General features: G+C 28.6%; 1 protein-coding gene across 10 annotated transcripts in view; it reads right to left on the reverse strand.

Annotated features, from left to right (window-relative positions):
* Positions 1–9119, reverse strand: part of LOC119679555 (PDZ and LIM domain protein Zasp) — a 96751-nt gene extending 87632 nt beyond the window's left edge. For all 10 annotated transcript variants that reach the window (XM_038091975.1, XM_038091979.1, XM_038091978.1 and 7 more), the window contains exon 1: positions 8977–9119. In XM_038091975.1, the coding sequence (XP_037947903.1) occupies positions 8977–9087 (111 nt within the window). In that variant the 5' untranslated portion in view covers positions 9088–9119. The remainder of the gene's footprint in view (positions 1–8976) is intronic.
* Between the last annotated feature and the right edge of the window lie 6196 nt (positions 9120–15315).

A 15315-nucleotide genomic window follows, 5' to 3' on the forward strand; every position in this document is an offset into this window, starting at 1 on the left:
TTTCTTTCTCGCAATGAACTTATATACATACTTTCACTATGTATTATATTAAATCTCTGTGTACTACGGTTTTGACTTAAATAAAAAATAATTCAAAAATCTGGAGAAGACAAAAATAAAAAATTATAGTTTGAAAAACCATCTAATATATTAAACATTGTTAATCCAATTTTTAAATTCTTCTACTATGAACTTATACAATCAGTTCCTATTTGTGTTAATAAAAAGTGCTTTTTAATAGCAAAAACTAACAATAACTTTGTTTAATTAGTGAATTCTATAGAGTAGAAAGAAACTGATTTTAAGTAAAAATGTAAAATAATAAAAACTCAAAAAGTTCTAAATTTTATTTTACTATTTTTTTATAAATTTAGCTCGCGATTTAAATAAATAAAACCAGATTCTTAAATAATGTCGCATATATCTTCAAGTACTGTACAACTTTCTAAAGCACAATGTCATCTTTATATTAAGAAAATAGGCATATATTTATTTGACAGCAATTTGTATTCTGAAGCTTCTTTTAGTTCATTAAAATATCAAATGTTATATTCGGTATATATATAATATAAATACATATTATATTTATAAAAAATAATATTTTTTAATAATATTTTTAATATTATTAACAACTTCCATATTTTTAGATATTTGTTTTCAACTTTCAAATTCACCGAAAGGTACGAATTGTTTTTTGAAAGATACTTGTACTTCATATTTATTTAAAGTCAAAATTATTAATGTACCTAAACGTATATCCATTTTATGGCATTAATGTATCTATAATTGACTGAATATCAATTACTGCCGCTGGCAACGCACTCACTTAAGTGCACTTTAACTGAATGTGCCCATAAAATGAGCAAAAAATTCATTTACACATTCGTACTTGAAAATATGAATAAAAATAAATACTGCAGTACAAATTTATGTGCTGTAGATACTCGTACACCTCTGCGCGGATAAAAGAGCTTTGAGTAAAAATTTTGAATTTAATTAAATCGCATATCTGTCTGTGCTTAAAAGTAAAAGTGCCCTTAAGCGAACATTTGACATGCTTTATGGAGACTGAAGTCGAGACTGAGGCGAAAATTGTCTCCTTAGCACTGCATTTATGTTTGTTCAATTATCTGCAAATAATGATAATTTTCTGCATTCGCTCACAGGCGAAGACACGCACCAACCTGAAGATGTAAGTATGTAATTTGATTTTGTACAGCGCAGATACATAGTTGCCACTAAACAAACATAGCAAGTGCATGGCTGTAAAATAATTAAATTAAATGCACCAAAGCTGTGAAGAATGTTAAGACGATCGCTTGTGTTAACTGAAAACAGACTAGGGCTAAAGTTAAGCTGCAGTGCTTACACAAGTTCAGTTGCATGCAGCATCTGTCTAGTGGCTTGCTCCATGCAACTGTTGCAAGTAGTGCAAATGGAGCACAAAATTTTAAGTGAAACATGGATACCTTAAGTAAGCAGCACGAGTGCAAAATGCCCTGTTTATGTCAGTGTGCCAGCAACCTACTTTGGCCAATGTTGTTCCAAGCAATTGGAGTAAATACAAACGAGCGAATGATGGAAAAATCAAGCGCATCTCTTCATCAATGCAGTGAAAACATCAGCAAGGATGGTATGAACGGAGAAGCGTTCAAGGAACGTTCCAAGCGCATCAAAATAGTGCCGAGTCCTCAGTACAAAACAGGGTATGCAGTGAATATGCATTCGCTTGCGTCTCTCGCAGGATTGTGTAAAACTTTGTCTTTGCTCTGGAATATTTTGTTAAAATATTTATCGTTTAGCGTGTTTCATGGATTATTTTGCGTAATTTAATTACAAAATTAGAAAATCACAGCAAAACATGTAAATTAAACGGAATCTGCATGCTTTAGACTTTGTGATTCTCACAGATAAATCAGGATTTGTTTATAAATATTTTAATCTTTAACTTGAAGTTATTAGAACATTGAGAATTTATGATATAAATTTAAATATTTTTCATAATATTTGTAATTATTTTTTATTTATAATTAAAAATTAAAATCATATTTTAACTAATTATACAAAAATATATTATTATTTATTGTTGTTATCTTGCTCTTGTATTTTCAATAATGTAGCTTGATTGACCCAAATATTATAAATCCAATATGAATTTAATGTTATTTTACTTATTGAAACAATTTTTACTTTTAATTTAATTTTTTTTGTTTTATAATTTTTATTTTTCAATTTATTATTTAATAATTTGAAATTGTTATTTATTGTGTAAATATTGTTTATCTCTGTTTTTTGTTAGTTTTTAAGTTAGTTCTAAGATGATGCAAGAAAGGTTTTTTCCCTTAACACATTTTTAAAATAAATAAATAAAAGAGAAAAAACATTATTATTTATTTAATTTTATTAGTAAGCTAAGCTCAATTATTTCTGAGTTACGCCACTAAAACCTCCGACCTAGTGAAACAAAGGAGTCGGCAACTAATCACTTTGACCAAAAGATGCTGTGTTTCTTATCAAAGTCCTTGAATATCCAAATAGTGGAAAACAAAAAACGAAATGAACTGGCAAAATAAGAACCTGGGAAACAAAAAACTGAAGATCTAGCAAGAAAAATATCTTCCATACTAATATGGAATTAGTATAATTAGCATAATTCCATATTAGTAATTTTATAATAAAATCAAAACCTTCAAATATCGGGCCGTAGATAAAAGAGTCTGGCTACTTACACTATTAGTTAATGACTATAAACCGAATAAAATTTTAAATATGCATTATCACCGATATATAGAAGAAGAAGAAAAAGAAAATGAGTTGTTATGTTCTGTCTATTACAGTACAGCTAGTCAAAATAGAGTATCTTACAATACTATAACCATCAACACGAAAACGAAACTATAAAATTAGATCTGCCATGCTGTTTGAGTATAGAAGTCTGGAACAGCTACTCTGGATAAATCGCTTTTGAATAATTTCTGATTTCTAGCGAGTGTTAAGGACTTCGAAAGGTTTTTAAGAGTTCCCCTGATTCGGACTTAAAAAAGCTGTCGAAGTAAACAGCAACGAGGATGTGGTACGAAAACATTATTTTAACAGACTAAATCAATATTGGAACCAACCAAACAATAATTTTGGATGGTTTATGTATTTTGATCTATTCAAGTACTATAACATAATTCTGACAGTATTTTATGCTGTTAGTAGAAGTTGAAGGGTATATTTTTGTTAACCAAAATAGTGCTAATATAGACAAAAATTCTCTAAATTTATAAAAATTTTTTACAACCTATGTTGTCTAATCTACAATCTTTTAAGTACTAGATCATACCGGAATGGAATGAAATATTACAAATATGAAATATTGCAATTTTATGATGTAAAAAAATTTACATCAGTTCGGTTCAGTATCGGTTTCCGTTCCATAATTTATATCGATTTTCAGTCCCAAGTCTATAATTCTATGTTGTAAATTGGTTTCATTTGTGGTAATTCAAATAATTTTTTCATTCTTTTTAAAAAAAACAATGAATTGATTAATTAGGTAAAATATTATTATATGATTTAATTTATTTAATTTAAATTTAAATAAAAACTTAACTAAATATGCTTACAATCCTTCGTAAATAAGAATTCTTTCATCCCAAACACTAATCAAGTAAAGTTGGTGCAATTTGGTTTAAATAGAAAATTTGGTTTAATTGGTTGCAATTTTGTGTAATTTGGTTTAAATATAATTTGTATGTTGTTAAGAAAAAACCCCGCTATTATAAAAAAGTATTAACTTAGTAAAAAAGTTAACAACAATCATATAAAATCTTTTATCCAACAGGACTCGAATCACAGCACTATAAACTATGATTCAAATTAATCGATTACTGCTACTGGATATTCGGGAATATATAAGATAGCGATGTGACCTGCAAAAAACGTTCAATCAATTTAATAAATTAATCGAATATACTCGTATATGAAATTAAGAAAATAAATAAACTACAATGAAAATGATGTTCATTAATAACTTTAACAATGTATCCAGACATCATCAAAGTGCAATTCGAATTAAGATAAATTTATAAAAATTAAATGAGAATAAATACTAAATTACTTTTAAGGTAAAAAGGCTTCATTTGCGAAACAAAAATGTTAAAATATGTATATTAATTGGTTGTGAGTAAAATAAATATGCATTTTATCCGTTGATGCAACAAATATATCAATTTAACCATAATTCCATATTAAAAAATCTACGTTATCGATATTAAACATTTAAAAAAATTTATATATTTATATACACAAGCATATTTATTTTTGGTTTATCATTCTGATGCAGTTCGTAGCTAGCGCCATGACAGGATTAACGTAGTTGTGGCTGGACCGAGAACTGGTGTTGGCAGTGGCACTGACACTGGCACTAGCATTGCAACTGCAAGCATAAATTGCGGCTGTATTGTTCAATTTATCTCTGGACTAATTAGTGCTGACATATGTGGTTTGCCAATTTTATAGCCCTTTTAATCTGTGGAGCTGTATATACTCGGATTACATCGATTTTGTTGTATTATTATTTTAATTTGCTCAGTCAATATTTCAATGGCTTACAGAATTTTACTCATTTCAACTTCAATCAAATATTTTGTTAGGCGCTGAATTACATTTTTATTATTTTAAATTTATTTATCTATATGCGATTTTATTAGAAAACCATTTTGTTAAAGATTATAATGTATTGTATGAATGCATATGTGCTTATGCATTTGCAATTAAATTTAATTTAAAGTATATGATACATTCGCAGTGGAGGAGGAGGAGTTTGTAAGCCAGATATCCTATTTTGTTGCGAATATAAATGAAGTATTTCATATCTATAATTTCTGAGAAGTAATGTATGCGTATTTAATTAATTTTAAATATATAATTATAATAGAAATTAAAGGAATATTAAACTAAGTTTTTTTTTTAAATAATAAATTCATACAAAATAGCCAACTTTAATAATAAATAAAAGTTTATAGTCCATAAACAATCTTTTAAGTGCTTCCATACAATATAGATGAATTCTCTTGTAAATATTTATATTAACCAAAATAATTAAATAAATAACTCAATGGCTTTAATGTTTGCGAAAACTATATGCTAATTTAATACTATATATTAAATACTTTAAATATATGTATGTTGATATATATATTAATAACTTGCATTCCATCTCACATCAAAGTGTTGACACAACAGAATGTAGGAGAATTAATTGAAGGCTCATATTTTATTTACTTTCTAAAAGTCAATTTGAGATAAGTTTCCGAATAAATTTGCATATAAGTTTTTTTAAAATTATTTCCAGAAAAAAAATATATTTAAATATAAAAAATGTGCTTCGATATGAGGTGAGTCAGCATTTCCGATTCCATGTATTCATACCCGTACATTATGGAATTAATGCTCCGGCATCGCTGCCTTACTGACTGGAGGTTTTAGTTTTTAGTTGATGACCGTCAACAATTTGCATGATGGACACAGTGAAAAGCCGTGATTCACTTGAAATTTAAAGAAACTTTGAATGAATGTTGCAGTACGTGTGGTAATAAACATATTTCTTTATTTATTTATTTTTTTTCTTAAATAATTAATATAAAATGTTTACAGTTGAAAGCGATAAAAATTCAAACTATCGTAATTCATTTCATAATATACTCGTAATATGCCATATGTATATGGAATGCCGCTGTGTTTCGAACATTCTAGGAACGCACATAACAAAAACAATTAAAAGATTTTTTATACATGTAGGCGTTATTTAATATAAATAATATTATATTATAATATTTTATTTTTACTTTTGTTTGAAGCATGTGAATCTTGTTAGAATTTGAAAACAAAAGTCAGAATGTTTTATCGTTGACATTTGGCATGAGAATTATGTCTTGACTGAATGTGATTTGTTCTTAGGCGGCTTGCAAAAATATACTTTTTTTCAGTAAATAATTTTAGAGATTTAGAGATAATATATAATTTACCGAACTATAAATTACTATCCAGTCTGGACTATATATAACGAAAGTGTGCCGTGCGCAAAAATATATTTTTTCAAAATTTGAAATGCTTTATCATAAACTTGAATATCATAAAATACTTTTTTCCTGCTATTTTTATTTCAGTTATTTGAAGATTTTTGCATAATGTATATGAAAAAAAAAATATATTTAAATTTTATGTTAGAATTCTTTGGGACTACATAGAAAACGTATTATTTATTAATGCAATGTAGCAATCTCTCAAAATATTTTTTCTAAACGCAATAATAATTTAAACGTCAAAGGATATTTAAAAAAATTTCTATCTGATTGACATGCGATAGACATTATTATTATTATTATAGACAGATATTGTTAAATTTGATATGATTAATAAATCATAACTATAACATTTTTCTGAAAAAGCTTTTTATTCCCTTCAATATATTTAGTATAAAGTTTTTAAATATGTTACCTTTGAAAAGTTTCCGGTCATAAATAAATAAAACGCAAAATTCTTAATCTTCATCAATATTTATTTTATCTCCTTCAAAATATGCTCCATTAGAAGCGATACACAAATGCAAACGTTTCTTCCAATCATCAAAACATTTTTTATAGGCGCTTTCCGGTATGGCTTTGAGTTCCCTCTGCGAATTCTGTTTTACGTCTTCTATGGATTCAAAACGCGTTCCTCTGAGTGGTAATTTGAGGTTGGGAAACAGGAAAAAGTCACACGGTGCAAGATCAGGTGAATACGGTGGCTGTTCGATGGTATTTATTGAATGTTTGGCCTTAAAATCGTTGATAATGTTGAACAAATTGAGGTGAATCGGAACAAGCCGGGCGTTGACACGTCGCATACACAAATTGTCCACCAAAATCAAACGAGCCATCTCACGACCGATGCCTAGCTCTCGTGCTATCTCTCTAACACTCACATGAGGATTTTTGAACACGATTTCCTTTGCCTTTTCAATGTTTTCGTCGGTGGTAGAGGTCGAAGGTCGTCCAGAACGCGGCATGTCTTCGACGGTCGTACGACAGTCCTGAAAGGCTTTGTACCACTCATAAACTTGAGTTTTCGATAAAACTGATTCCCCATAAGCCTTTTGTAGCATTCGCAACGATTCTGCACACGAAATTTCGTTCGAAAAACAAAATTTGATGCAAACTCTTTGTTCAATATTTTTTTCCATTGTTTTTTTCGCAACGCACTACTGAGGTGAACTGGTTTCAACAGCTGCCGTAAACGAACTGTCCGACAGATCGCGCTCATTTTTGGCATAGTAATTAAGGACAGTGCTGCCAAACTACATAAACTTAAAATATCGAAAAATATACAGCGCGCGAATTTTAAATGAGAACCTCCGAAAACCTTTCGGTCACAATGTATATCTTCTTCTTTTTCATTCCATTACGTTCCCAGGAGAACATTGGGCCATAACGAACTTTTTCCTACTGTCACGATTTCATGCCAGTGTTTTAATTTCTCCAAAGGTTATTCCGCTTGCTTGGAGTTCTTTCTCTAGTGTTCGGTTCCATATACATATATATATATATGTATAATATAATTCAAAATTATCTCAGGAAACCTGTCCACCAGTACATTTAAATAGAATGTAATGGATGTCTTCGACCATTCGTTGATTACCAATGAATTCTATTATTCTACCATTCGTATTACTCAATATTATATATTTCGCATGAATATTAAATGATATTACATATTATTTATATTAAAATTATTGACATGAAATCGCCTAACAGCTGGTACTGCGGTCATAAAAGTCCTATTATACCAATTTCACGTACATAGTGATACCATTGTGATAGAGGAATTAGGCCCTCTAATCCAATATTTAGTCATTCAGATGTAATAACTTTGTTAATGACACTTTAGAAACATAAAAAGTGTCTGCTGACTTCTTTATTTATTTATTTATTTATATTTATTGAGTATAATTCGTATTCTTGAGATACATTACATATAAAAGAAAGTCTATATGATTTTTTAAATTTAAGCTTGGCCAGATGTGTCAGATTGTAAGTCAATTCGACTCTTCTTTACTCCACTGTTTGTTTAAAATATTTAGTTTTGACTATAGGTCTACTGATCATTAAGTGATCATTAATTTGAGCCATATTTCCTCTCTTTCATAGCTCATCTATGATGAAATTGATATGGCAGTGACCATTGACTTTCAAAATAGTTTAAAGAAAAATTTTAGAAAGGGTAACCAAAAAATTTGTTAAGTTCCATTAAATTCTAACTCAAGTTTAAATAATCTAATCTTTCAAATAATTGAAAGATATTGCATTAGGACGTTATATGAAATATAATTATAAATGCCTTAAAATTATAAATATCAGAAGATCAGAATGCTCATGTATTCTTTTAATAAATGTTTAATTATGTTTCATTCCAGATCACTTAAAGTTGTTTATTTCTCTCTGTTTATGCTCTCAACAAAAAGGACATCATGGTAATCGAGACAGCGCGATATTGGAATATAGTTTTGATTATAATTTCTGTATACCAGAGAAAGCTAATAACGTCATAGTAATAAAAGGAACACAAATTGTTTTACTGCTTTCTTTGAATTCGTTTTCGAATTTTTTTTTCGAAAACCCTTTACATGAATTCATCAGAAATTAGTTTACAAGAATACTGGAGAAGTAGATAGCTTATATAAACAGACAGATTATATTCGAAATGGAAAATATTGTATTTTTTATTTTATAGCTATATAATTTATAAATGATATAATAATGATAATTTGTTATGTGATACATAAAAATAGAAATCCTTCAGTAATCCAGACATTTCGGTATCTGAAGATTCCGGACTCTTACAACATAATTCTCTTAAAATTCAAAAAAATACTGTGCTACGAAGTACTTAATATTATTTGTTTTTTCTTTTTATAGTATGATATAATTTATGATATAAATAGATTCTTACCTTTTGCACTAGCAATGGAGCAGCAAAGTCAACGCCACCCTGTAAACGGAAACCCCATGGTTGAGCATCGAAACGGGATAGTTTAATTTGCATCAGTTGTGGTTGAGCCATTTTTTCTGAACTACTTTAATTATTTTCTCTGCAAAAATAAATTTACTTGTTAAAAAAAATGTACATGATAATTAGAGACTATTTATTATAGTAATTATTATATGCTATTATTATTATATTAAATTGTAATTTTAGTATTTTTCGAAGGATATCTCAATATTAATGGAATAATTGTAAGCAAAATGTATAACAGTCTTTAACCCTTTTATGCATAATATTGTTCAACAAATTATATTTCTTTACTATGTTTTGTTTTTCAGCTAGGTGAGATATTATTGAGAACAAGCCAGGATAAGAGGCACTTTGAAATTAATACCCGAAAATACTTGAACTTTGCTATAATAACAAGTACTCGATCTTTAGTAATTTATAAGCCTTTCTTTTTTATACTACCTCGAAAGCGTTGTCTTATGTCTCTTAGGACTAAGGACAATCTTAGTTAAGTCATTTATAAAACAATTTTTTTTTTGATACCCCTCTCCGAGATTAAGAACTTTTTCATGTGCACTGATTTTTCACTAAATACCTTATATAAAAATAAAATTTTTTTTCCTAAATTGATTTAAAAATATATGTAACCAATAAATAATATTAAATTTCTTTGTTTCAGTTTTTTCACGCATTCTTACATGTTAAACTATATTTGGACTCAGGTGGAATCAGTAAACCGCAGCCACATCTATTCACGTTCTCTGAAACTATTGTTACCACAGATACCTACTATAAACTCCAATTTTTAAAATTTCAAAATATGCTCCGACATAAACTTGAAAGCAAAGTCACACTTTCTCATGCAAAAATATGCGTCCATAAACAAACAACGGAACGCCAAAAAATGGCATAGGTGAGAAATGGTATTACATCCATAAACTGCGAAACGGCGGTGGGATAGCTAATGCACACAGGAGCACATATGGCTGCACCACGTAAACTGCAATGTTATTTTTTCGCACTTTTACTGTTTTTGCAAAATTAAAAAATTTGTTAAACAAACGCATAAAAAACACGCGCTCACAAGGATACCAAAAATATAACCGTCCTTAAATATGGATAAAAGAGTGATCAGTTGAAAGAGTAATGTGAGGAAAGCGAACGAACGACATGAAACACTTGCTGATTTTATGTCCTGCGTTTTTGGTCTGCGAGAGATATTAAACCTGGAGCTTTCTTTTTTGTTAAAGGCTTCCTGCTACGCTACAAGGTTGTGCTTGTTTCCCCTGGCACCTATCCACAAACACATTCTAGATACTTTCGTACACACAACCGCATCACAAAGTGCTTTTTTATGGTAAAATTTTTTGGATTCCTACTGTAAGGATATGCACAGCATGAAATAACAATTCCGCTGAAGGTTGTGCTTTTAATGTACACTCATTCGCATGTGTGGGCTGGGCACGAGTGTGCCGGTTGTGTGCCTCCATGCAAGAAGACACTAAATGCCGGAGTAACTACATTAAGCTATTAAAGCCACACAATCAGGCACACACCAGCAGATTCATATTCATACTTATAGTACATATCCTCACAGGCTGCTGGTACAAAAGTTTAATTAACATAAATTGAGGGAGTAAATATACACATTCAGCCCGGTTTGCGTTGGAGCACTTTGTACATAGTGCAAAATTTAATTAAAACGTGAAAAAATTATGCAGAAAAATAAACTCAGCTTATATGAATATATATTTTAAAATTAGTTATATGATTTAATTTATGTCTGACATTAGTTAACTTGACACTAAAATATTTGAAGATTTTTTCGAAAAGTTTGTTAATTCCCGCACTACAATTTGAAATATAAGAGTGGATATATATCAAAGAAGCATACATCCCAAAACTTTGTATAAGAGACATCATCTTATACAAAGCACAATCTCGCTGTACTCACAAATAAATTCAGCTTCCTTAATAAATAAATATTATATCCTCAATCTTAGAAATTTATAACAGATTATTTCATTAAAAGAAATAATATCTTTTAAGTTTTCTAAAAACAAGGCATCAACTATTTATTTATTATTGTGGTATCACCATGAACTCACATAAAGAGCCTAAATGTGTCCCATCTTTCTATGAAGCAGATTGGTACCACCATCATTATTAGATAAGCACACATCCTGAAAGACTAGCTTGCATTTTAACTGGCAAACAGAAAGAGATTCAAATTGAAAATCATAGAAAGAGCGGATAAGGCAAAGTACCATGGCTAATGACATGTGCTTTTAAACAACTTTAATAGAACACAAGGCACTCCGCCCGAATGAAAGCTAAAATATATAGAAACTTCTTAGTAATTTGATGTTCGTGTTCCAGATCAAATCCAGACCATTCCAGAGAATGTGAGTGAAAATCTCATTTACCCACAAGCACAAACAGGTAAAAAAAAATCACAATCAGAAAGACAGAGGTACCGACAAATAAAAAGGGGTTAATAATAAGACAAGGCGATAGTTTTATGCAGATCAAGAAAATAAAGCATATAATCCACATGTTTTATGAAATTTTCTATACGTTAAAAACTTATTTACAAACCCAATACATATTCTTTATTTACAGATATTTTTTATTTAACAGATAAGGGTTATTATTCAGTTAAGAAATTCCGCACCACAACCTAGAGATTTATCATGCCATCTTAATGGATTCAGAATATATTTTAACATGTCAGATTCCCTAAAAAATTGTAACATTGAACCTACTTTACAGAATTTTAATTCTTCATCCAGTATAAGATTCCCCCTGGTATATCTTTCGAGTATGCAGCAATGCTGGACAAACTGCCAGTACGTGCTTTCAAATCTCATTTTCTTCTCTGTAAAATCTTTCGAGTATGTAGCAGTACCGTACAAACTACCAATACATGTTTTCAGATCTCATTTTCTTTTCTACAAAATCAGTAACTTCCATTTATATTAATTCAAACATAGAACGGTGATAATATAGCCTACTGTGTCCTGTCTTGCTTAGCCTACTGTGAATTACTGTATTGGTTCTTAAATTATTTTTATTTAATTGCATACTTTCCTGAAATCATCTTATGATAATTCTGTTAAATGTCCTTGTATAACTTTCATGTTTCTCGTCTTATGTCTAAATGAGTGACCGAAGTTTGTATTTGTTGATATGAATTACTTCATAAAGTCATAAAGTGTTAAAATTTTTAATATATTCTTTTAAGATATGGTTCAATCGTTTTTTCAATAAATTATAAGACTATTTTGAGAAAGACCTACTAAAGACCTAAAAACTTGACCTATTGTTACCGAATCGTGCTATTACTCTATTTGTGTCCTAACTTTTTGTCTATTTTTTTTCATGCAGTTATTTTAGTTGAGCCCTATTTTTCTTTTAAATGATGGTATCAACCATGCATATTATACCTCTTTTATTACATGGGTATTAAAGAAAGCCTTTAAGAAATTTTGTGGTGTGTTGTTTTAGTATATCTAGTATATCTGTTAAATATGTTGAGTTTTTGAGAATACAGTGAGAGAAACATTTTCTCTCTAAAGCTGTCACACTCGACCTTTCTGGAACATATCAGGACTACAGTTTGCAACAGATTATGTGCAAATATATTTGATTACTGCTGCAACAAACAGTTAATTCCGTGAACTATAAGTTTATAGTGACTAGTTTATTGAGTAACATAATCATTTTTTAATGGGCCATCAACAAAATATGTGTAATCGAAAGAATTTTGTTGTTGTCACTTTGCGTTGTTGCTTTGTTACTAAGTTACTCATGTCATTATACTAACATCCCTGTAAACACTTTATCCACTATACAAATCAATTTCTTACAAACTCTCTTAGTTTATGCAAGTATCTAGTTCAATATTTTGTTTTTTTTTTTTGATATATAATAAACTAATTTTCGTATCTTAATATATGGTTAAACTCTATATAATGAATTGCGATGAAAATAGTGGTTATGATAAATAATACCTTGTCATACTATCATTGTCATGTCTTGCTTAAGCATTAACTTACGATGAGTTACAGTGCTACCAACTTAAAAATTCTCTAGCTTTTCTCTAATATGGTAGGTTTTAATTAACTTACACTATATTTTTCGCTGTGTATGAAAAGTTTTCAAAGACATTTGATATTTAACGCACACGCCCAATTGAGAAAAGTTTTCCGAATCTAATATAAAATCGTATAAAATGAAATTAGGCAAAACAACAGCCTTAATTGTTGTTCTGTAAAATTTCTGTTACAAGTGAAGAACGTGCAATTAATCCAAAATTGCTTAACGACAGCCTGCCTTACAAGTAATATTGAGCAATTTTACATATTAATAAATTTTAATGTATGTGGAATTCTCATATAACAGAATAAAATACAATAATGTGTACAGAACAAAGAAAGGCATGACTAATCCATAATAAGTCTACTTAAAATGTATGTTCAGAAATGCACATTTTTAGGTGATTTTACATTTGAGAACGAGAAACGCATTTCCTATTCCGATAAAACTGCGATACAAGATAATAAATCGCTGAAAGTCACGTCTACCACATAAAACAATAATTTTCTCATATACTTATTTTACAATAAATTTCTAAACTTCTTTCAATTTATCGCGCACAACAAAAACATATAAAAAAACATATACCATATATCTGTGGGGCATGAAAGCATGATATTTGCATATATTTAGTTCAATTATTTTACAACAACAAAAACCATAATTTTCATTGTTGATTGGGAACTGAAATATTTATTGGATTGACATTCAAGTGCCAGTAGTTGGGAGAGGCCTAAGTGCCCCACAGCATATGAAGTCAAGACAAATTATGGGAAATAAATAATAAAAAAAAGTATTGGAGAACAATTGAAAAGTGTTTGGGAAAAGCAAACACGTAAGAGACTTAATTGAATGACTAAATCTATAAGTTCTAAAAAAGTTCATTCGTTCATTTTCTATTGAAGTCAATTAAAGCAAAATAAATAAAAGTTTTTACTACTCCGATTAGTGGATTTAAATATAAAATTAAGTGCCAAACAATATTTTTAATTCACATACAATAATTCATTTTTGAAAAATCCATTTGAATACATTTTAAAACTATGTTTAAAATACTTTCCTGATAAACAACTTAAATGCTTTTATTGTTCATGAAACATTTGAATTTAATTGTTTTACAATAATAAACAAATAGCCTATAAAATTATAAAAACAATAAAATTCATTTCAATGTTTTTAAATGACATTTTTCGCTTTCTGAATTTATAAAAACAAAAAAAAAATAAATCAAAGCTGTATTGTATTTCATTCATTTTATATCTTTTAAAATTTATTTTTCATTACAATTTTTTTTGTTTATTTTTTTTTTTGGTTAATGTAATGAACATTAAACACTTCAACGCAAAAAAAAGATTAAGAATTTAATCCGATTTTGTTAGCTTTGTCAATAGAAGCCAAAAGCGCAAACAATTGTTACTTGACCATTATGTGCCCTACAACAAAAAATACACCATCAGTCAGTTGGAGATAGATAGACGGACATACGACAATACGTATACATATATTCAGTCAAAACTATCTACATGACTTTGTGGTTCTTTGCTTGCATTAGGTTTATACGGACATATAAATAAAAATGAAAATAAAAAATAAAAATAAATAAAAATTTTCCAGAGTCGAAAAAATGTAAATTGCCATCAATTGTTATGAACCCATAATGACTTTTTCAACTTCAAAGTAAGTCCATTAAATGTTAATGGCCTCATATTTACGATGATGTCATATTTATATTGTTTTCTTATTGCGTGAATAAGTAATTTTAATATATTTAATTTGTTAACTGTTAAGGTAACTATGAGTTAACAATTTTTGTTGTCTTTGTAAGCAATTAAATAAAATATTTGCTATGAATTATTTTAATTAAAAAACTTAAGGGTGTTTTTGTAAAGAAAATCAAAATTCTGCTAAAATATTTTTATAGAGAAATAATAACATAGAAATTCAAATTTAAAATAATAAACTAAATTATAATTATAAATAAATTTATATTACAATAATTCACATTTTTTTTGTATTTTTTTACAATTTTTATATTCCTTATAAAATGGACTAATTGCCAAGTAATTTAAGTTATTGTTTTAAAGTAGTTTTCTTTAATAAAATAAACTTCCCTTATTTTAGATGTATGTATAGATTAAACAGATGTTATAAAAAAAATATTCAAAATGTTAATAAAGGTCTTTAGTCACAATACCATAT

This window comes from Teleopsis dalmanni, chromosome 2 (genome assembly GCF_002237135.1).
Source record: "Teleopsis dalmanni isolate 2A chromosome 2, ASM223713v2, whole genome shotgun sequence".
Lineage (NCBI taxonomy): Eukaryota > Metazoa > Arthropoda > Insecta > Diptera > Diopsidae > Teleopsis > Teleopsis dalmanni.